The following is a 24776-nucleotide window of genomic DNA, read 5'->3' as shown; positions in this document are numbered from 1 at the left end:
GGCACAGAAATGACAAGCCTCCCTCTACACTTCTGTCCTTAAGTTTCTGTTTTTGCTTTGTTTTTTTTGTTTGTTTGTTTTTTAAAAAAAGAAAGAAAACAGGAAGTACAGGGCAAATTTTGATTGGAACAGAAACAAAACAATTAACACAGAGAAAAGGAAGTAGATTAGGCGATGTGATTTGGTTTCTCTTTCAGTCGATGGAGGGAGAATGAAGAGATGAAATGGTTGTATAATGGCAGGAACAAGACTTTCTTCAAGGTGGATTTGATCCTCTGTCTTTAGCTTACATCACATGTAAAACTTTCTGATGGATGGGCAAAAGAAAAAGATGGGCTCGTTTTTCATTAACCTGTTTTTTCTGCTTTTGAAGTCTTGTTCATGGTGGCCCATTGCTCACTAAACCGTAACATAGATCTTGGCCATACCTCAAATGCACTGAAAACCATCAAGGGCATATTTTCACAGTTTATATTGGTTTTATTTGGCGTTTTAAATTTATATTCTTCCAGTTTATTCATAATAGCTTATGACTAAAACTAATGTTCTTAGTCTGGATACTGAAACTATTACATGTAGGCATCACATTTAGAGCTATGGCGTTTGTAGCAGATCAAAACCTAATGGTCACCAAACACTCGATGGACCCTACTGGATCTGAGGTCTTATTTATATGCCTACTACAGGTTCTGTACAATGCTACAGGTCTTTGTTTGCCATCATCTATGGTTGATATGTATACAGATTGATTGTTTATAAATCAATTTGTCAATCAATTCAAGTTGGTCTGTTTTTTGTTTTTGTTTTTCAGAATAAACTTTAATTGCTAAAAAAGCAACCCTAAGGAAATAACATACCACGGCATCTCCAGACTCTTTCACGTTTGTCACATGTGCCCAGTGTGAACGAGCTGAATGACGATTGAAGTGAACGGTGCTGGGGTCTGAGCACAGCTCCCAATAAAGATGTCAGGTCCTCATGCCACCCTCATAGAGTCTGTTTCAGACTGTTTAGTTAGAAACATCCACTTGAGTAACCTCCTGGAGGTCATTATGTGGGACTCCAAAAATGCCCCCCACGCACAAAACTGGGCCTGCTGCTGGGTTGACGACCTTTGACAACCCTATCCAACTCGTTGTATAACTACAGCTCAATTCAAATGTCCACTTCACAGATTCATGGATATTGAGGGGCATTACGCACATTCCAGGCATCAACAGTGTTAACCGAACAATATCACTGAAAGAGCAACGTGGTAGTTTGTGCACTTTGATGTAAAGTTCATCATAAAAGTTGGTAACAGTCCTCTGTTAGCTTGCCTTGTGAAGACTGGTTATTGTTCCTACACCAACTGCACCAGAAAAAATGCACATATGACTTGCTTAAATTTACCCACAGTTCAAAGTGCAATGATGTTAACTATAAGGTTACTGAAAAACAAGGGTAAGCAAGTAGGGGAGAAGCAACCATGTTTTCCCCTTCTCCACTTTAAGACAAAAGCCTATAAGATGTTCCAGTGAGAGAGTTGGTCCTTTAAGTTCTTGACTTAAAGTAATACCCTTAGTTTTCTATAACCCATGTGAAGCTGTCATATTCCTACTGATACCATTTTGAGCCCTCACGAGTAACTAAGGACTCCTCAGACAGGTGAACGCTGAGAGGTCAGTCATTACAGGGCTTAGGGTGGACACTGGTATTCAAAAACGTTCAGCTAGAAACATACTAACTCCAGTTCTAAGTGTGTACTAAGTGTGTAGTACTTGACAACAGGTTGACTGAGTTGGATATTTTTTGTTTTCATCTTTTTTAAGCCCAAAGATTCCACAGATATTTAAGACATAGATACAAAAAAAAAAGATTAGCAGATATATTTGACCTTATGAAGCATGGCTGAATAAACCCATATGGGTTAAGCTGGTCTTTAAGAGCACATCCTCCACTTGCCCCCTTCAGCACTGCTCTTGTGGATTAAAAGTAGCAGTCATGCCACATTATGGTAATAAAACTGTGCATGACATACTTGTAATGCTTTAAACTGACATTTTGACTCATGTTCCCAGTAGAAATGCTGTAATTCTACATTAGGCATCGAGATATGGGCGTATTTAAATGTTAATAGTAATAATGGCTTTGGGTTGCAAGGTCCATTAGAGGATCTTTTTGATGATTTAAAGGTAATGATGACATTTTAAGAAATTAATAACATTTATTAATGTTTATTAAGCAATAATGAGCCATTATCTCCATCTAACAGGAACAAATAAAATCCAACTTTTATCTTGGAGGAAGCTATTCCCCCAAAAACCCCACTTCAACCCCAAGTGTTGAGAAATTAGAAAGTTCTTTAGAGCATATAGAACACAGAGTGCTAGGAGCTAAAAATATTTCAACTTTGAGCAACTTCAAAAGGGCCTTCAGCGCTGTTTCGTAGCAACCAGCACGACACAAACCATTTCGGCTGAACTTAACTCCATCTATCCCTGCATCTGCAAAACAAACAGCTGCCCCCGCTGCACCCTGAACGCCTTTTCAGGAGAGTGTCGCAGAGCTGAAAGGCAAAATATCTGAAGCACGCTTTAGATTTAATCTCCAAATTTATTTACTTTGAACAGTTTGGAATTCTTACTTTGGCGGCAGTCGATAAAATCATGCTGATACGAATCCAACCAAATAAATATTGAGTAAAAATCAAATAATATTTCTTCTAGTTTGTTTTTCAGGGTAAAAGTCATTTTATAGTTTAGGTATCTCAAATAAACCGTGAGTACTATATTAAACATTATTTTTCATTGGTGTGTTGAAACAAATCTGAGTGCCCTGAATAACTCATGTTTATTTAAGCTCAAACACACAAAAAAGGCTAAAATATGTCAAAGAAAAAGGAAATGATCAAAAATGACAATTACAATCATTCTGTACATGATGAGACTGCTGTACAAAAGCGTTTACCCTGTTTATGTGTACTGTACATCTATGATTTACAGTAAGCAGACAAAATGCTTGCCTCAACATACAAAAGTGAATAAAATGACTCCGGAAACATCCACCTCTGCAGTGAAATATTCAAAAGCAGATAAATCAATACAGCCCTCATTAACAGTAACCTTACAGCGGCCTCCCACTCCTGACTTGTTACTCACATACATAAACTCATTGTTTTACAGTTCAGCCCATATACAAAGCAGTTTCAGAATTAAGGGGAAGATGAGAAGGTGGAGGAAGATGGCATGTGGGCTGCTGGCGAAGGCCTGGAGGATCTGGCTTTAGAGGATGAAGTCAGTATGAGGCGGGTCAGGTGAAAAAGCAAATGAACAAATTCAATTATGTGAATAAACATCAAAAACATAAAAACTGAAAATAATAAAACAGAAAGAAAAATGCTGCCATTTTGAAAACGTCTATCAAATTTTATAGTTTTTATGAGCTTGTTGGCTTCCTTGCAAAGAATTTGATGAGATGGATCAGCATCACTGTATCTGTCCATTCACAGCTGGAGCTCAGCTTAGCTAGACAAATGGGGAAACTAGCTAGGCTGGCTTCAAAGTTCAAATATGTGATTTCTTTTTTAATATATCCAAAGTTCTCAGATTACAGTAACATGTTTTGGGATTGAAAAAAAAATAGAAAAAAAATAAAAAATAAAAATGGAAAATATCAAGTTGTGATTTTTTTTTAACAAGGTAGACATGTAAAAAGCTAGCCGATCAGCTAATATAGGGGGGAAAATGTGTTGAATATTCATTAACTATTAAATAAGTTAACTGTAAAGTTGGCAAATATGCCCTCGCAGGTAAGCTCTATATTCATGTTTGTAAATGTCACAACTTGATGTTCAAATGTTTTATTTTTTAGAGCTTTATTTTGAAAGCTAACCTGCTAGCTAGTTACACAAACACAAGGGGAAAGCGTTAGCCTAGCTCCCTTCAAAGAGAAGTTCTGATGCTCTCAAGTCAGTGCAACATGTTTAACTGGCAAAGATATCCCTTCTCTATAGCTACAAGACAGGTAAGGAGGTGATGCTGAACTTCTCATCCAATTGCCTGAAGTGAAGCTAAATTATTCCTCCAAATGCTCGTCATTTTCATTTAAATGAATTCCAATTCAAGGTCTTAATTTCTTCATTAAATTGCTTATGCCAAGTCTCTGTCAATTACGAGTTAACTGACGCACCTAAGTGACAGCTTTAGATTGTTTTTTGTGTGCAAACAACAGGTCAAAGTACAAGAATATTTATCGTACAGTAATATAAGACAGAAAAACCTGATATATGAGACGCTGGAACCAATGACAATCAATTCATTTAACATTGTTTATTTCTTAAAGCCCTAATAACGCAACTCTGTACTACCTGTGTTTGTATTTCAGCTGGTATGTATGAATATTACAATCCATATTTTTGACAACGCAGCCTTTACTAACTATGTGGAACTATCATCACAGCAACAGTTTGTTCTGCACAGGTTGTGTTTATGACAAAAAGAAAAAGGAAATTGATTTCAGCTCCCCAGAATATTTGGGCCGGAGCAGGCAGAAGAAAATCCTGCACAGTTAATTCCTGCAACATCAGGGAACGGTGAGCGGCCAAGTCCGGACTCCCTGTACTGCAGCACCAGCTGGAGACTTCGCACTCGGAGCCGGCATTCATCTAAACAACTCTATGATGATGCACTTCTACAAACCACAGACTAAACGCGCAATCCAACCACAGCGAGTGTGAGTGTCAGCACAGCTTCCAGCCAAAAACAAATCCGCCGGCCAGAAACGTATCTGGAGGGATTCCCAAAGCGTTCTTTCAGGGAAAATGGAAGGAATGGAGAAGGGTGGGTGTTTCAACGCCAGCAGAGTGCTGTCCAATGAGAGGAGAGTGAGGGTTTAAATGCATATTTCCATTTCAAGGATTAAAAAAACAAAACAAAACACAACATTAGACCAGTTTGTGGCTCTCCTTGCTGCCCTCTTCTTCTTTATCATCATCACTGTCTCTCTACACTGCACTGTAGTTTCCTTTAATGCCCTCGATGTGAGTTTAGTTCCCTCTCCTTAACAGAGTCCCACCCTGAGGAGAGGCTAGTGGGAGGGAATCCTGAGGGGGGTCCGCAACGGCCTCCCTCAGCCGCAGGAAATAACAGTGAAGCGTTTGGAGATGCAGGACATGTTGTGCAGCACGATGCCCAGGAGGAAGAGCAGCACACACGCCACCAGGATCACTGTGCACACTCCAGACCATGTGGAGCCCTTTCCTGCTCCTCCCACTGGACCAGTAACCCTCCTCTCTCCCTCACTTCCCTCCAAACCTACACCCTCCAGACCCATAGCCAGACCCAGTGGCTGCTCCTCGGGCACAGTCACCACTGTCACCCCCTTCTGCTGGCTGCCGGGTAAGAAGCGACATCCCAGCTCCCCTGGCAGGCCCAGTGCCCGGTCTTTAGCGATGGGCAGCATGTAGCAGCCATTGCTGGGGAGGCGAATAAAGACAGGCGTGTGCTCAGAGGTGTGAGGGATGGCGATGACGGTGATGATGTCTGGGTCATCCGGGAGGTGAGACACGGACAGGCCCGGTGGGAGCTTGGTGACGCCACGACACCATGGGCAGCGGATCTCCTTCTGGCTGCTACGCATTTGGGTCAAACACACCGAACAGCAAGTGTGTCGGCAATCCAGGAGTTTGGGTCGCCGTCGGGGGCTGTAGTAGTTAAAGCAGATCTGACACTCGAGCATCGAATCCTGGGAAAGAGTCTCCATTTCCAGGAAAAAGTATTTTCACAAGAGGGCAATCACAATTTAATTGGCTCTAGAAGAAACGCAGGAGGGAAAGCAGAGCTGGTTCCGTTCACGACTTCACAGCAATGTTACGGCCCTTTGGGGGCAACATGGCCCTTCATCTGCAAGAGAGAGAAGAAAAAAAAACAACATCAATAAGAATTCAAGGTTTTGTACGCACATTGCAGAACTATCTACTGAGGATCTCTTCTTTTTGATATTCATCATTTGATATCAAGAGTCTGCAGTATCAGCAGGAACTACAACACTTCTGACTCTGGAGAGAAAAAGGACACAGTGCTGCTGCTGTTTGCTTAAAGTCTTTTCACCAAAAACTCATCTCTCGGTAGCTTGCTCATCATTGAATACTCAAACATCGGCTCCAATATTTACCATTTCTCTGATGCAGAAAAGTCTTGTTTTTTGTGCCCAACCCCAATCTTTCATGACTGCACCGGTGCTTTTGCCTGCAGTTACTGCGGCTTTTAGAAACCGTGCTGCTGAGCTGAGCGGTTTGTGTTTGACCTTTTGAAATAGCAACTAAAAGGTCAACTGACTCACTTGTTCCCAAGCTTTAATCAGCACAGGAAGTTGGTCAAGCTGTAGAGGTGTCTAATGGAAATTTAACCATCGTTTTTTATAAAACATCAATTCATTGTTGTAAAATATGAGTGTGCAGCCTGGGTATTTTTACCTGTACAGAAGTTAGAAAGTGGTTACCAGTGATGGCAACATAGGCTGTATATAAAAATGGACATGTCAGCTTGATCGTGTCTATTGGTTTGAAGGTTTGGCATTTTGGAGTTCGACATCAAGTTTTTTTATGACAAGTTAGGAGTTTGATCTGACTGCGAGAGTGCAGCAGACTCATATTCTAGAAACTTGTCAGTCAAGCATGTAGTGCTTTATCATCTACTTTAAAACTAATAACAGAGCATAAACAACATGAGACCAGTATTTACTGAGGATATCAATCAAATGAGAGTAAGGGCTGTTTTCTCACGGTCTTCAACATGACTGGAATTGGTCTTGCAGTCAGAGAACCTGCCCCCAACTGGCCAGTAGAAATAATGTAGGTTTAAGGTAGATTCTGGGGGACATAAACCTATGTCCATATTCAGGCGGCACAGGCACTGAAGCTGAAAAAATTAAGTTGTTGCAAAAGTGGCCTAGCGACTGGTCAGTGCCTCCCACCCCCCGTAGTTACAACAGAAACATCCCTTGTTTCTGGTTTTTGTTATAATCCTTGGTTCCACTATTGAACTGTACATAAGTCGGGGTCTTACTAAGGGCAACAATGGCAATCTGATAGTGACCAATGCAATTGTGATGAGGTTTCCGATGTAGCACCATATTGAGGATTTGCAGACATGTGACCACTAAGCACATGATTTGTCTGTAATTTGGGACGTGCGACGTGATAATGTAGAACAAGTAAATAAGGTCCCTGGACACAACCATATGCATGCCACTTTTCACCAAGGAAAAATATGTATTTCCCAACTGGCTGGCAAAAGAAAACCTCGTTCTGATTGCTTTGATTTCAATCTTCCACTGCAGCAAACAAGCAAACACTGAGGTTTTTGATGCAATACTTTATTTGCAAATTTCACCCAGCAATGTCCAGAATGACTTTTTTCCCTAGCAACTACTGGTTACCAGTGAAAACAAGAAGTTTTCCCTGATATAATAAAAGCAAACACAAGTACACTTTTTTCTAAACAGCAATATTACGCCATCAAAAACATGTTACAACACTAATATTGGGTGTTGTAATATTAGTGTTGTAAAAACTCACACAGGTTGAAACCTAAATGTTAGCATTTTAAATGTTTTGCTTTAATATGTATTAAAGCAATACAATACAATAATATGTATTTTATAATGAGTGCTTTGTTGTGTGCCTGTATTGAATGGTTTTATGTGACCTTCATAGGAACTATAGGTTTGAAATAGCAGTTTTGCAAAAATCTGACTTTTTGACACTCAAAACTTATTAAAATCTCATGGATGAGGTTAAAATATTGCTTTTATACGTGATTAGTGTTGCTAATGCTAAGAGCCATCTTTCATGGCGGTTTAACGTCCACATGCCTGTGCTGAATGTGATTATGCATTGCTCCAATAAGCGGTTATATATCAGCTTACTCTGACTTTATTGTGTAATTCTTCACTTTCTCGGTCAAACTAATGCAGAACTGTACTGGACTTCTCACTTTGTTTACAACTTCCTGTGGCATTAATTAACAATATGTTTAAATATGATTGACTCCGATGATTTTAGATATCGAAGCAACTTTAACTGATAAATATAAAACATCCAACTTCTTCCTAAATGTTCAATGTTTGTTTAATCTATTAAAAAATACTAATCTGCTGGATCTAATTTTGAGGAGGTTTGACAGCCTCCTATCTCATAATTGTCTGTAAACCATGCATGCATTGTGGTTCAATTAATGAGTACCTCCTGTTCTGGATTTTGCATTCAGGTTGACAAAACAAATTAGTTTTGTGCAATCGGCTTGCCACTGTAGCAAAAACAAAATCACAGGGAGAATTAACCAAATGCCATCGTTTGCTGCTCTTATTGGACCTTCAAACTGTGCGGCTGGAGCTCTGTATTAGAGGAGCTTTCAGAAATCGCAAACATGCTGTAAGAGTCATGTCAAATCACTAAATGCAACATGAATCAGCAAAAGGAACCGATGTGACGTATGCACAGATAAACCTAGGAGAAGGGAAGGTGTAAGGGCAGTGGTCAAAATGCAACAATGCATCATGAAAGATGAGGAGTCGTGACTCTACACATCAACCAGCAGTGGACTGCAGAAAGGGACAAGTTCACAAGACTCGTCGCCTCGGTATCTTTGTTAACCACGGCTAATTCTTTTCTCCTTCAGGCCACAAACTCCATAAACAGTTTCTTCCTCCTCCTCCTGCATAATCACGTCTCTACCGTGTTAATCCATGCGGAAGCTGTGATAGTTTGCTTTTGCAGATGATTAAACCCTGTCAAAATAGCACCAAGGAAACAATGAATACCAAACAGGGCCCTGCCGACTTTATATTTTATTTTTTCGCTCAGATTGTCAAGTGTGAAAACTGCTGAGGAGGGAAGGGTGCATCTATCTTTCTCTACGCTGCCATCTCAGCGGCGTCGGCGTCCCTCCGGGCATGACTGTGGGCCGACATCGAGGGCGAAAATGGTGGGGGGGGGGTTGGCAAAAAAACGTGTTGACAGAAATGGGAAAAAGGTGACCACTGATTGCCCTGCAACACTGCGCATCTCACACTGTTATCAAAAACAAGATCTTAGGCAATTAAACTCATCCTCTGGCCCTGTGGGGACAATGATGTAGCAGTGACAGATAAGAATGAGTTCACACTAAGTATGCTTGGAGCGCTTTATTCAGTCTTCTTTTAGTTTGGTTCACTTGAGTGAAAACAGATGATCACATTCGACCTTGAGTGGCGTTAAATAACAACAACAAGAAAAAGGCTGGTCTGTTTTAAATAATTTCACTGACTGAGTCATCAATATATGCATTAAAAAAAAAGAAAAAAAAAAAGAAAAAAGGGTAGCCTAGGCACCCTCATGCATAATCACATCCTGCAGCTCTTCCTGGGGGATCCTGCATAACCAGATGGGAAGCCTAATCCCTCCAGTGTATTCAAGGTTCGCCCTGGGGTTTCCTCCAAATTGTCCTAACCAGAACACCTCCTTAGGGATGCATGCGAGAGGAATCCTGATCAGAGGGTTGAGCCACCTAAACGAACGCTTTCCAGAATAAAGAAGCAACAAAACCCTTCCCAGATTTGCAAAACCTTTAACCTGTTTTCTGAATATGATTACTGATTCTGTTTAGCTTTAGTTTTTAGGGATTCACCAGTATGACAATTTGATGGAAGATGGTGAATTCCATGCACAGATATTTTGAAGGTGAATGTTCTTCACTTTCCGTTAGAGTTTCACTTTTTTCAGTTTCACTACCACTCAGCAACTAGTCAGCAAGCCTTAGCATCAGAAAGCATCAGGCCAGAAGGTGATGTAGTAATGACCATTTGGCTAAATAACAATATCGCAGACCTACAATAAGGTTTATTAGGGAAGTCCACAAGTATGTTGGTACAATGTTACACTTTCCTTTGGAAAGTTATGATGAGGTTTTAAGAGAGTCCTGTCGTGGATCATCACTAGTTTCCGTAGTCCGCTTATTCACGTTCATCAACATCATCGACTCGGCTGCCCCGCCTCCCTCCTCTGCCTTCAGCAGGAGCAGCACCAGCACCCCCTGAGGCAAAACTCCCTCCCCAGCTGAGTCTGGAGGCTAGACCCTCAATTTCTCCTCCTCCTCCTCCTCCTCCTCACTCTGCACTCCCCAGCTGACCCAGTTTCTCCACACTGAGTCAAAGCTGGGAAAAGGTGCAGAAAATTTCCCCTAGTTCCATGGAAAAGTGAGCAAGAACAGCACAGAGAGATGGAGACAGAAACCTGCCCTTGAGGGGGGGAAAGACAGCCCAGGGTATTACTGAATCCTTCTCCCAAAGATAAGGATTAGCTTTGATCTGACATAAATGCTTTGTGGCTCAATATTCCCATACACCCAGTCGCTCTCCCTTTTGCCTTCCTCTTTTCTTCCCTTCTGACTGCAAATCCTTTCCTCCTCTGCTTTACATCAGTTCATGATTTTCACTTTCCAAGTGACTTTTTTCCTCTCCTCCCTTTGGCCTTTTGCTCTCCTCCCTTTGGCCTTTTCCTTTCTATGCATTTTGTAGATGCCATTGATAAAAATAAAGCCACATGATACAAAAATACGGCATAGGCTTGTAAAATAAGAAAAGTGCACTTTAGTTTAATCAACATGTCAAAAAAACTGATACGATAACAGGTTTGAATGAATGGCCTACCGTCTTGGGTCATGAAATATGACTTTATCTTGGATTCACCTGCACCGAACATTCAACGTTAGGCAGGGAGTCATGAGTAAAGCTTTTATTTTGGAAGTATTTAAGAGTTTGTGTTAATCCATCGCCCCGTGGCTGACAGGGGATGGATTTATGCTTGTTAAACCTACACTGGAGTAAGTCATAACCACAAAACCCCTCAGAAACCCTACAATGTAACCTGACATCACTCTCCCTGGAAATGTAACTCTCAGGAAATGTTGCATCGACACAACCTGCTACTATTGTGGTTTGTGAGTCCAGTACTGGCCAACCACAGTGTGTGTGTGTAAGGTCAGTGGTTGGTGGTTCCTGAGGTCATTTATACAAACTACTATAAATCATTAGATCTGTTAATGTAAACGATGAGCCTTATTTATTGCATTTATCCTAAATTTTTCACTCAGTGCCTTTTACTTTTTGTTCACACACTTGTTTAATTTAATAATATAATAACAAATCAGAATAATAACATTTTGACTACAGAAACTTCCACACACTCGCACACTTCATTAATTTCCTTGTGCTGTTATACTGTGTTTAGACCTTGAAGCCACATTATAATCCACATATAAACAATGTTTGTGTTTATTAAGGGTTAGACAGTAACAGACCACCATGACTGCTGTAGCAGTTATCAACTTCTGGTGTGTTTGTGTTCAAATGTTAATTAAAGCATTCTTTCTGTAGCTGTGTAAAATATGAGGCCTGGGAAGGGCTAAAAAAAAAAATAAATGTAATTTTAATACATAAGTACAAACACTGTTAAGTGCATCTGCTTGCAACAACTAGATGACTTAGGAGGACATTGGCCCCACTTGGGCTAAGGCAGTGGTTCCCAAACTTTTTTTTGCTAGGCCCCCCTTTGTTTTACAAGAAAAATCTTTGCGATCCCCCAACACCTAACCCCCGCGCACAAACACATCCTCCAACCACACACACCCATATTTTGTTTTCAAACTCCATTGTGTTTTATTTCACACCTCAAACATTTAGTCAACAATTAAACAAACAAAAGTAAACTGCAATAAATTACAGGTAGTAATAAAATACACTACTAACTCTTTTATGCTACGTCCACACTTACACATGTATTTTTGAAAACGCATGCGTTTGGGCCTTTCGTCCACACGTAAACGGCGTTTCGAATCACCGAAAACGGAGATTTTTTAAAACTCAGTTTTTGCGTTTATGTGTGGACGAGGATTACAGAGTTCGTCACGCAACGTCAAAGGTGTGTGCCTTTTTTTCACGTCACGCTGTGCGCCACGTTATTGTTTACATGAGATGAATTGCAGAATGGCAGATACAGACTGAAGATAGTCAGATTAACAGTATTAATACTGTTAATCTTCAGGTTTTACACGCTTACATATACACACGCAGTTACTGTCCCTCCATTTAGAAAGGCAGAGGCGTCACGGTGTGATTATTTTACGTGTAGTTGTTTTTTTTCCTGTGTAATAATATTCAACATTGCTATCAATACATTTATCAAAAAATGCCTCTCTGTGCAAAATGGGTTCAAAAACACAAACAACTGTGGGATACTGTTTGTCCGTGATTTGGAAAGGGGGAACAAATCGTGGCAGCCTGATATTTTTTGTATCCCACTGTAACTTTACTGTATAAAGAGCTAACATGTCCAAAATGTCAGGAGTAGTTAGTCATTACAACAAGTGTTTGTGAACTAAAAATCACGAATGTGGGATACTGTTTGTCCGTGATTTGGAGAGCCCAGCGCTGCTCCCGACAGGGAAAACTAATTCTGCAGGGCAGACGTACCTTGGCACTTGTGCAGGTGAAGCCAAAGGGAAGATATGCTTCACACTATTTTCTAGTCTTTGGCTTGGAAGGAAGTTGGTTTGGAAACATATTTGGTGATGTTTCATCTTGTGTGGGAGCCCCGTCAAAAATCTGTCCATTATTCTAGCAGTGTCCAAGCATTCTTTTTTTTTTTTTTTTTTTTTTTTTTCCCATACGGCGCCCCCCCCTAGGGGGCGGGCCCCACACTTTTGGAACCTCTGGGCTAAGGGATGATTGCCGTTGGCATCTACCCTGATGGTTTTGGGTCTAGCCCAGTCAGGCTGTGAGATTTAGCCGTTCTCTTTGTTCTCTTTGGTGATAAAAAGGTCATTCTTCAGATTGTGTAGCTAGCTTTAAAGCTTTAAACTAAATTGCAATTGTAACTGCAAGAGTGAGTGTTTCCATGGAAAAAGTAGAGACGAACTGATGTGTGCTCACGCTCGGATCGTTCAGCGGAGTGTGAGCATAGTTCAGCTGGGGAGTGGGCAGAAGAGGAGACTCGGGATTGGATACAGCACAGAGCGACCTCTGTTTGTGACAGAGCCCACAAACTCCTCTTTAAAGTGTTCACAGAGGTCAGCAGAAGGCTCTTTTCCCACAGACCCCTAGTGGTCTTTAACAGAGTACAGGTCTAACATATTTCTCTGTTAGCTTAACTTTGCAGACCTGAAAGCTTTGTCTATCTTTTACATTGCCTGCAGCACCATTTAGGCATTTAGATTCACTTTATTTTCCAGAAGCATGAATTTGTATACTTTTATCTCAAAGTGAGGATAATGTAACTTTGCTCCTTTTTTTTAACATTTGTGTGAATAAAGGAAGCTCTTTTTTTTTTAGTTTTAATATTATAGAAGAAAATCAGTTACAGTTCTTGTACAATACCCACACAGGATAGAAGTACATGTGTATCATTATTATTTCCACTGCACTTTATGTAAACAACCACCACCACCACGGTGTATTTTACTGTAAATTATAACCGTCTGTGCATAGTATAGTATTTTTGCGTACACTATGCTATTTTTCTTATTTATGTTTTTAAATATTTTTATTTTTCGAATACATCTCTAATTTTATCCTGTCTCTTGCTGTAATGAGTGAATTTCCCCAGTGTGGGATTAAATAAAGTCAGTGTCTATAATTAGCACTGATTATTTATGTTTTGGATTAATTTTCCAAAATCCATCGCCACCATTGTCCAAAATCTGTCACCATCATCGTCACAATCTGTCATGTCTGGATTTTAGTTGTTTTGTTGTTGATGTTCCCTGAAAATGGGGAGGGATGATAATGGAGAATCAGCCATGCGGTATCATTTTCTCAGCCTGTAAGGGGAAAAAAGTCCTCGTCTGCTCTCGAGGAGCGTTGTGAGGTCATGAAATAACAGCGAGGAGCTGGAGGACCAAACGCGGCTGCGACTTAACAATATGATTTATCGATTCAACTGAGCTGTAACCAGGACAACCTGGCTGACCCACTTACTGTCACACCTACATGCTGTGGATACGCAACAACGAAATATCCCCAAAAGGGTTCAGGAGCAGCGTTAAACAGCAGCGACCTGAGACTGAAGCGCACCTGGAGACGGTTTGTTTGAAGGAAAGTTTGCTGCGTGGGAGGAGGGAATGATGTCTGATTTAGTAATGATGCAGAGTGACCGAGCGGCAGCCTCCATAGGCCCATCGCGCCTGCGGTCCTCTGGGAGTGACCAACAGAAAACACCCCCTCCCCACGGGGCCTCCGCACACAATCGAGGGGGAGGACAGAAAGTGTTCGTTCTTGCAGACAGGAGTTAAAAATAACCACAAGAGGCACAGTTACAACAGCCACAGCTCCACATAGCCGACATAATAAAGAAGCTGGAAGCGGCGTTGGGGAGAGCTTTGCTAATCCGGCGGTTTGCACCCATGAAATGTCAGTGAGCTGATGATGTACAGTGTGAGCTCGAGGGAGACGAAAGAGCAGATGACAAAGGAAATTCCTGAAAGGGTTGATAGTTTGTTTTGGCATTTTTGGTTTTTAAAATACTACAGACAATAAAACTCAGGTGAGACCAAATAAAAAGCAACACCTGGACCCACAAGAGCCAAAAAGATGCTTCAACTAAAACACAAATTTTGCATTCATGTGTCTAAAGGGTCCTATGTCACTGCTAAACAGATCTCTTACGAATTGAAGTGTTTTCTACATTAACGAAATGACATTTTCAAAAAAAATTATTAAATCAATGCTGTCAGCTCACTGTTTTTGTCAGATTTCAACCAGATTTGCCCAGATTAAGGTTGGAAAAAATTTAGACTGTAATTAGAAACTGATCTATTTTTAATTTTTCTTTTTACTTTGAAGACCACAACAAATTGAACCATAAACTTTACTGTCAGGAGGACTGCACACGGTTTCATGTATCTAAAAGTCTAAAAATGAGAAAATTTAAGCACTCACCCAGTACAAGTAGAAATGAAAATTAAGCTAATTAATGTCAAATCAAACAGAACAGTGTGCAATAAATCGTTGCCTTTGGACGTCATAATCTTTATGAGAACAACTGATCATGACTTATGATTTTCTCACGTCACTGCTTCCAAATCAGGTCTTTGACAATTTGACAGACTTTATGAAGATAATAAATCTGATGAGAGGCCAGAATTTAAACAATCTGAAAATATCCTCCACACCATTACACCACCAGCAGCAGCCTGAACTGCTGAAACAAGGCAGGATGGATTCATGCTTCCATGTTACTTAAGCCAAATTCTGAGCCTACCATCATGTTACCACCGTGTTGCAGCAGAGACTCAACAGACCAGACAGCATGTCTTTAATCCTCTGCTGTCCAGTGTTGGTGAGCCTGTTTGAATTATAGACTCAGTTTCCTGTTCTTAGCTGACAGGAGTGCCATTCAGTGTGGTTTTCTGCTGCTGTAGCTTCAAGCTTTGATTTGTTGTGCATTCACTGATGTTCTTCTGGATAGATTGGATGTAATAAATGGTTATTTGAGCTACTGCTAACAGTTTATGAAATACTCACACCAGAACTTCTCAACCATATCTGCATGCTAAATTGCTGCCAATCACATATTTGCATCAACGAGGAGTTGTGCAGGTGTCCTTCATAACGTTGTCAATGAATGTAACTCGTCAGTTGAGTCAGAACAACCCGGAAAACCCTGAAAACGTATTTCTGCAGCAGCTTCCTAACAATAAACTCACTTCTGATCCTCTATCATGAATGAACAACTCCAGCCAACATCAAAAAGCTGTAGCACCTGCATTCCTCCGTGACCTTTTCTCCCCGGCAAACATTTATGAAATGGCAGTGTTGCCTCCAGGGTCACTGCAATAGGTTACTACTGATTAGTGTGAAAATTAGTGTGGAAATCTGTGCTGTGGCCCTGCTACCATTGTTAAAAAATTATCAATTCAACCTGTGAAAAACCAGTTTCATCCAGTTAACCCACTTATTCATCCACAACTGCATCCAGATTTGCTTTTAATAACACAGACAGATGCTGATGTAGCTCACTGCTGGAACTCATCTCTCACCTCCACCCCACTTTGCTTTTTGTGCCCAAACATATTTACTTGTGTCGCCTTCAGTGTCAAATAAACTGACCAGCATAGCTCCAGAGTGCCAACATCACCCCTTTAATGTATTCCATGACATGACAGACAAATGGGGATAAAGTGTTGATTTTACTGCAGCTAATCGTCACTAACGTATTCCATTTTTTTTTTTAATCTTTCCATCAACTTTCATGTTTTCAGCTGCAGGCTCTTTGCAGCAACATAAATGTTACAGTGCGAATAAACATGCCAAATCAAACGTGCCCTCCTCTGCTGTGTGTCAGGACTGCAGGCATTGTGCTGAGGCAGCGTTTGCACAAAGCTGCTGTGTCGATTTTCTCTCCCACACATCACAAGTCTGGATGGGTCTCAACACTTCTCCTCCAGAGTACATTTAACTGAAGCTGAAGTGGTCAAGCAGGAGCTGCTGGGGTTAAAGCTCAAGTAGCTGTGTGTGTATGGGTGTGTGTCTGTGTGTGTTTTAATCCAAAACTCATCAATTACGTTAAACAGCGGCCCATTTTTCATACGCATTTCATGTTAACTGCACAGGCGAGAAGGGCAAAGAACAGGCTGTCCTTGAGACGTTACATTTTACAGTACATATTTGAGTGTGGGCTCAAGAGCAGAGTACAGAATGAGGACCAGTTTTTGATTTTAGTGGGCATGGAGGCAATACTGAATGGGCCTAATGGGAACAGTGCAGAGGCCAAAGGGTTAAGTGGGACACACCTAAAAAGTTATCAGGTTCTGTACAGTCCTGTGTGGTATAATTTCATTCATCTTCTTTGTGCTATTCCTTTTAACGGTCACCACATCTGCCTCCATCTCACCTGTCCTAACAACTGTCTGCATGTCCTCCTTCACTACATCCGTGAACCTTTTCTGTGGTCTTCCTCTTTTACTCCTGTCAGGAACCTCTATCTTCAACATCCTTCGTCCAATACATCCACTATCCCTCTTGTGCACTTGTCCAAACTCTTTCCTCTCTAACTTTGTCTCTAAACCGCTTAACCTGAGCTGATGTGCTCTTCGTTTATCCTGTCCATTCTGCTCAATGGAAATCACAATGAAAATCTTATCATCTTCAGCTTGGCCTCCTGTCTTGTCCATGCTACCGTCTCCGAATCTTCCATCTACCATCTTGTAAATGTTCCCTTTCATTCTTGCTGTTATCCTTCTGTCATCTCCACCCACTCCACCCTGCCTGGACTCTCTTCTTTGCCTCTCTTCTCCACTGTCTCTTCTATGTAAATTTTATCCACCTTACTATTTGTTTGTTATACCCGTCTCCCTCTCATTCATACACATGTATTCTTTCAGGCTTCTACTGACACTCATTCCTCTTCTCCCTACAGCATACCTCCACCTCTCCAGGCTCTCTTCCACCTGCTCCCTACCCTTACTACACATCAATATCATCTGCAAACATCATAGTCCACAGAGACTCTCGCCCGGCCTCATCTGAGCCGGGTGGGATGAGGCCTGTCCACCACCACTGCAAACAAAAAAGGTGCTCAGATCTGTGATGTAATCCCACCCCCACCTAGAACCCATCTGTCACTCCTACCACAAACATCACCACTGTCTCGGTGTCCTCATGCACGTCCTGCACCACCCCTTACCTCTCTGCCTCTCCTGGCTTCGTTATGGTGTACCACAGTTCCTCTCTTTGTAGTTTATCATATGCTTTCTCTAGAGCCACAATAACACCATGAAACTCCTTCTGGCCTCTCTTACTTCTCCATCAACACCCTCAAAGGAAACATTGCAGCAGTAGTGCTGCTCGCTGATCATCACCTCTCCCCTTAACTTAGCTTCAACAACTCTTTCCCATAGCTTCATGGCATGGCTCATCAGCTTTATTGCTCTGTAGTAGCTACAGCTCTGCACATCACCCTTACTCTTGAAAATTAGAATCAGTACATGTGGGATTTTGGGTTTTGGAGTACTGGTGAACAGAAAAGATATAAAATGTGGCTTTTAAAATGTCATGGGCACATTTTATTATTGGTCACTAGTCTTGCCAAAAAGAACATGGGGAAGTTTTTTTTTTTTCCTTGTTACACTAAATGATATAAATCATAATGCAAAAGAAGAATTAATCATCTGCAGCTAAGCCTATTGAACAGACCAAACACAATGACAATATAGTAATCTGATAAACATACACTGTCACAAGGCATGATGGGTAATGCCAGCTAGCTGCTGGGTTACTGTGCTGCTTTCAACAGTAAAGACAGACAGAGAGTGAAGAAAAAGTAGAGATGCTGTGTGCTTGACTCAGGTTTTACAACAGCAGCTTAACCAAACCTGAGTCCACATTAGTAATCATACCGTTTTTCTCTGTGTATTTAAGCATATATTACCTGCACACATTAGCTGACACTGTTGTATCTGCATGTTTCTTTCTGTGCATCACACATAATGTGATAGTGTTGCACTGTGTATATGTGTGTCAGCAGAGCAGATGGAGCGCCTGAAAGAGGTCTGTGCAGCCAACCACTGCAGGATACATTATGGCAATTTCCAGCTTGAGAAGCCAGAGAGAGTCAGAGCTGGCAGAGCTGCTGGATGGATTCCCTCCACCCCCTCCACCAGCATGGGTCTGCCTGTGCATGACTGTCCGTCACATCAACTCCCGCAATGCTGGGAGGTTACCTGGTGAGAACTGACTTCATCCAGTACCTCTCTCCAGGTACAAAAAAAAAAAAAAGTGACTGCAAACTTAAAATCAGCTATAAAAGCCAGTTAGAATTTAGACAAAACTAATGCCAGCTGCATTTCAGTTTCAACTGTAGTTTAATTATAAAGCGTAACAACAATTCATCCCAGGATGATTTACAGTGAGTTAGAGAGTCCATAATATTAGAGATGGATAATTCAATCTTATAAACTGAAAACAGATTTATTTTTAAATGTATGTCTTTCTTCAATAAATATAAGACCAGAAAGCACACTTCTACTGAACCCACAGACTGGTTATAAGACTTGAGTTGACAATCTTTGCAGTCACCATCATGAAACTGGATGCTTTCCCTGGTTTATCAACTTTTCTGACTACAACGACGTTGTAATGCATGAGACTATAAACTTGCACACTGACCTCATAAAAGCCTCAAAAATCTTTTTACTGAAATAGCAGATCAATTGAGCAGAGAACTCAACTACTGCTGGCCATTAAAAAGAAGCCCAGTTTAAGTCGCTTTCAGCATTGGCTTCACGTTTCAGCCCATGAAGCTTCATCCATCCTTTAAACTGCCTATGACTACAACATAGGCATGATGCATCCTTTCAACTTTCACGGAGGTCACAGTAAGTCCAAAAAACTCCCTCTGGAAAACTAATCAATGTTCCTCTCTGCTCTTTGATGAGAGGCATCTCTATCCTGAGAAAACATGTGCTTTTTAAAGCAGAAAAAGGTCATCGCTGCGACTTCAGCAGCCGGAGGCTCGATCTGCATCTGCAGATTCAAATAAAGATCCAGGAGCTTGGAGATAAAGGCAAGCGCAGCAGCTCTGGCTAAACTTCAAAACAGCACTGACAGTTTTAATTAAGCTAATCTGCTTACAGAAATTATGTAAATGAGGATCACTTCAAATTATCAACTGTGGGACAATGGCACTGTTATTATTTTATGTTGTTTCCTGGAAAAAAAAAGTTTGAATAATATTTCTAAAACAAAGAAAAACTTTCAGAGGTTAATGCAGTCTCCAGATGACTCATAGCTCATAATGTGCTTTTTTCCTCTCATGGCAGAAATCATTTTGTACCATCAGGTCTTCAAATGGAGCACATCTCGCTGCAGAATGAAACACTTCGATTCACTTATTAAATAACAGAGTTCACAGGCAAGGTGATGGCATTTAAGGACAGGCCTTGAGGCTGTGAGAAGACATTTGAGAAAACCAAAAAAAAAAAAACCACCTCATAATCACAGGTGTATGAAGAAGAGCTTTTCTCCATCTATGTGTGTTTGTGCCCTGATTTGTGGGTTTTAAGCCTGACAGGAAGTGGTAAATAAGGCTCTCTGGTACCTGAGAAAATGCACCTCGACCCCTGATCCCTCAGTATGAGCTCATTCGCACATCAGGAAGCAGCACAGCAGGAATTTGTGTGCGTGTTGGTGTAGGTGTTCATGTGTGTGTGCGTCCATTTGCAGCATTTCCACTGCACAAGCTCTAAAAAACACCAAGCTTGAGTGTTTTTTAGAAGCTCGGCAGGAAAACATTCAGGGGAAAAAAAAGAAGAAGAAAAAAAGAAACGGTCGATTAGAGAGTCATCACACGTATCGCCTCCTCTTCAACCTGCACCTTGGCTCGCACATCCATCGACGGCAGCGCTGCCAGCTAACGCTTTCAAGAGTCTGTCAGTCAGTTTGAAGCGCGTTTGGAAACCGTGGCACGTTGTTAGGAGACACGGGTTGTCATATCGTGGATGTTTTGTCAAAGACTCGCTCCGAGGGCGTCGGTGAAACGACCGGAGGTGGGAGAACTGATGAGGTGACAGCGGCATATTTTTAGAGCTGCCCTCAAACCTTTACATGTCACCTTGTCACCATTAACACCTCTATATCGTCGCTGGCGCTTTGACACGTTAATTATGGGCGAACCCAAACAAATGTCGTCTACTCCCACACGCAGAAGAAAACCAGAATAAGGCCTGAGGATTAATTCTGCATATTTCAGTGTAATTTAATGCTTTGTGACAACTTAATTATTTCACAGAACGTAAACAAATATTTTCCTTTTGTTTTGCTCAGCGTTAATTGCTGCAATATCAAGGTTTACCTTATCATTATGAAGTAAATGAAAATTTTCATTTCGGTAGAATAATGGCACCAGCAGAGTTTAGACGGGTTTCTTATGAGTCTGATTAGAGAGAGACACCAAATTGAAATCTATGGGAGAAATATGTGTCTTAAAGAAATTGTGGTGAAAGCCTTTTGCAGACATGTGACCACTAACCACATGAAGTTACCTTTGGTAATGTTGGAAATCTGGGATCAAGAGAATAAGGCCCAGAGATTGGTCCTCAACCAGCTGTAAACCACCAGTTGTGAGGGGAAAAATTTGCATTACCTGACTATTTCTGAGTGTTTGCTAAAACTGAGTCACGCCAGATCAGTCCGTGATCCTGTGGCAACCAAAAGTCACAAGAGAAACATTTATATTCTAGCATATTGCTGCAGTTGTAGTTGTAGTATGAATAGAAGTGACGGAGTTGTCTACAGATACTGTCCTGCTCTTCTCTGAGCTGTAGTGAAAAAGTGCGACGCAAACCGCATATGAAGAAAGTTCACCATGAAAGCAAAAGGCGTGCCACCATATTTTAGAGGGAGCAACTTTTTTGTAACACAAACTGGAACCTTCATTTCCAGTTTGTGTTACACTCTTTGGGGTTTTTTGTTTTCCAAATTTTACGACTACTCAGCTGGTAGTTAATGAGATTTACAGACAAACTACAGGTAACCATAGTTCAGCAATTCATGCTTACAAGTACAAGCTTCTTAAAGCCGGTAAGTATGGCGTTATTATGCCCTCCATAATCATTAATTCATGAACTATAGTTTGACTTTAATGCTTGTTCTCATTAAATGCAGTACTTCCTTCTAAATACTACACAACTTCTGTAGGACAGCAGGTTTTAAGGTCAAATATAGTCTGTATTTGCAATGTCTGAAATGTTAAGACTTATGCAATATTAAAATAGTCAACAAATTCACTCTCATACACATCAGCTATCATTTCTGGCACTAAAAGGTTGAGTATTGCCATGTTGTGCCTTCTGTCTTTTGTTTATCTTTCATTCTCTTTTAGCATAAAAGACTAAATATAGTAAAGAGCAGAGTTTAAAATTTGTGATTTCAAGTATAACTTATGGCTGACATGACCTCATGCAGAGAAAATAAACGCAAACCAGAGTCTAACTAGTGTCTTTAGGGTTTACAAACTCACCCAGACAGAAGCAGATTCCAAGTTATTCCGATCAGTCGTGGTGCCCAAACCATAAATAAATCAGGTCCAAAAGGATCGCTGTTAGGAGAAAAGGACAAAAGACAAAATGTCAGTACTGGCCCTGATTTAAGAGCTGCCTCTATGGAGGCCTGAGGAAGGTGGGGGGTTAAAGCCTGTATTCCTGGAGTGAGCTAATGATCCACTTCTTTCATATTTTGCTAAAGAATCTCAGGTCAGGCACACCTGCAGTTTGAGGGGATCGGCCTCTGATCGCTGAAGAACTGCCAAAAATAACTTATGTCTATTTATGGCTTAATAACATCACTGGTTCCAACCCTGGTGTTCCCTACCCAGCTGACATGCTCAGATGACTAACAGATCCTGAGCAGATCACCAAATCTAGTCCACAAACTCCTCAATCTGGGCTGAACTCAGCCACACTATAGACAAACTTTATTGTTTTGGTCTCTACCTAAAGCTCAAGACCACTGCTGAGTGTTTGAATACAGATTTGCTATCCAATCACTCTTCATCAAGATCTTGAGACACTTAGACTTTTTTTGAAAAAGGGAGCAATCCACAATGTTAAAAAGAAGTTAGTCATGGATGGGTAAAGCTTAGCATTAATTATTATTGACATAAAAACAAAATCATGTTTCAAACTCAACTTCACAAACACAAATCTCATCTTTACAGTAAAATAAGAAAATATATTAGATCACAGGTGTTAGATAAGAAAATGTCTACCTGTGAAACTCATCTTTACGTTCACTATTAGCGCTCAGACACGTCATTATCTGCTGTGTAATGTCCCCGACTCTTAAGAGGCACTCCACAGGTCCTGTGTTATCCAACAGCAAGTTTAACCTTCATGCATTAATTTCCTCCCTATAATAAGTTGTATTTAAATGGTGGATTATTTTCCTTTCAGAGTGATGTCCGACCCATTAGCTGCGATCGTGTCGAACCACCATTAAAGCAAATGCATACCAGCCACTTTCCATTTAATGCAATCAAGATTTAACATGCTAATGAAACAGAGGAACATCATTGTGAATAACATGGAAAGCCTCGAGGAGGATTGAGTGGCCTGAGATGACGAAGTCGTAGGATGATGGAGTATGTGCTGTTGCCAAGCAATTGGTCCAAAGACAGATGTTAGAAATGAACTGTGTCCTTTACCAATGACAGCTCAGTAAGCCATATTGTAAACAGGCATTAAAGTATATCTGATGGTTTGGGAAAATGTGGAAAACATCACAGTTTTTGTCTTTTCATGCTTTTACTTTCAACACAACAACATTTATACATGTTTCATAAAAAAAAATAACTTCCTGCCAATCTTACTTCTGAAAAAGCTGTCAGGTTGGGGTTACACGTGTGAACAAGTTGGAATATTTTCTGACACAGGATGAAAAAGAACCGTGTGCCACTTTGACACTTGCTCGAGGGTTTTTCTGTTTGGCATCAGCAACAACAACAACAACAGGTTGTTTTCCCTCCAAGTCCTTGCGGAAACGTGTAATGCGATTTCCAGTTCGGCTCACTTTCCTCTCTTGCCCTCCCCTCAGTAAAATTCAGCATGTGTCGACTGGGATGGAGGGAAATAACAACAGGAAACTCTGCTCTGAATCCAGCTGTAAATCGCTGAGAGCAGGGTGGTAAATATCACCTTAAATTCCAGTGTTTTAAGGTACTGGTACAAATCAATACTGCTTTCTGATAAATGCATTGGAAAAAAAAAAAAAAAAAAAAAAAAATCCTATCTACTGAGATGAGCGAACCATGACTACTGAGTACGCCCGCTCTTCCATTGGCCATTTTGTTTCTAATTATGTCCTCTTTGTCTTTTTCTTTTTTTTAATCTCTTTCTAGTCAGTCTTGAAGTGAGGTCTCTTTGTATCTCATTATTTTTGTTTTGCATCTTTGTGGTTGTTCTGCATCTCTTCAGGGCTGGATTGCATCTTTATTGTTAGTGACTCATGAGTTTTCTTTTAGCATGTTCTTGTTTTGCATCTTTTTATTGTTTCCTTAAGTTCCTTTTATTTTTCCATCTTTTTGAGAAAGTTTTGAGGAAGTCTCTTGGAATAGTTTGATTCCTTTCCCAAGTTTGCTTTATAGAAGTTACACCTTTTGAAAAGGGTTAGTTACCACAATAAGGTAAAGCTTTTACTTTGAAGGCGAACGGGCTGGAGTAAATATGAGAAGTGCAATCCAAACTGGAAATTGGAAACAGTGGGTAGCTCGTGAGTGTTTGCAGACAAATCAGCGTGTACCATGCAAACTACTGACAACCGAGCTAAACTGAAACTGTCTATAGCAACTGGGTCGAGGTCAGCAACCACTTGAAAATTGTTTGGAAATGGGAATGCACATTTTTTCCTAGCCCCCAGAGGTTACCAGGAGGTCCCTGCCTAGGCCTGTATGACCAAGGCATTGTTGTGCTCTAGTCTCCTAAACTTTCAGCCGGAAAGTGAACAAACTCATATTATAAAATGCAAAGTTAGACACTGTGAGCAACAATGTCACTTTTTGGTAGCACACATAACATAACTGGCTTATCAAAGCTCTTAAACTGACAACCCAACAACATTATCTTATGTTGAGACTCCAACCTCAAATGATGTGCACTGGCATCACTTACCTCAAGAGAAAATCTTCAAGAGAAAAAGTTTTTTGCCATCTCTAATTATCAAAGAAGAACCAAAGGCCTTCGTTCCACAGTCTGAACCTTAATTAAAACTCA

The 24776-nt window shown here is 40.8% G+C and overlaps 1 protein-coding gene across 4 annotated transcripts in view; it reads right to left on the bottom strand.

Annotated features, from left to right (window-relative positions):
• Positions 1 to 429: 429 nt before the first annotated feature.
• The window catches only part of rnf152 (ring finger protein 152), a 57334-nt gene continuing 32987 nt past the window's right edge, over positions 430 to 24776 (bottom strand). For 3 of the 4 annotated variants that reach the window (XM_019362992.2, XM_019362991.2, XM_025910352.1), the window contains 2 exons: positions 22031 to 22108; positions 430 to 5882 (listed from right to left, as the gene is read on the bottom strand). In XM_019362992.2, coding sequence (XP_019218537.1) covers positions 5110 to 5742 — 633 coding nt within the window. In that variant the 5' untranslated portion in view covers positions 5743 to 5882; positions 22031 to 22108 and the 3' untranslated portion in view covers positions 430 to 5109. The remainder of the gene's footprint in view (positions 5883 to 22030; positions 22109 to 24776) is intronic. The other variant, XM_019362993.2, reaches the window with a different exon arrangement.

Source organism: Oreochromis niloticus, linkage group LG9 (genome assembly GCF_001858045.2).
Source record: "Oreochromis niloticus isolate F11D_XX linkage group LG9, O_niloticus_UMD_NMBU, whole genome shotgun sequence".
NCBI classification, from domain to species: domain Eukaryota; kingdom Metazoa; phylum Chordata; class Actinopteri; order Cichliformes; family Cichlidae; genus Oreochromis; species Oreochromis niloticus.
Note: the sequence above shows the minus strand (reverse complement) of the source record. Positions and strands in the feature narration are given on the sequence as shown.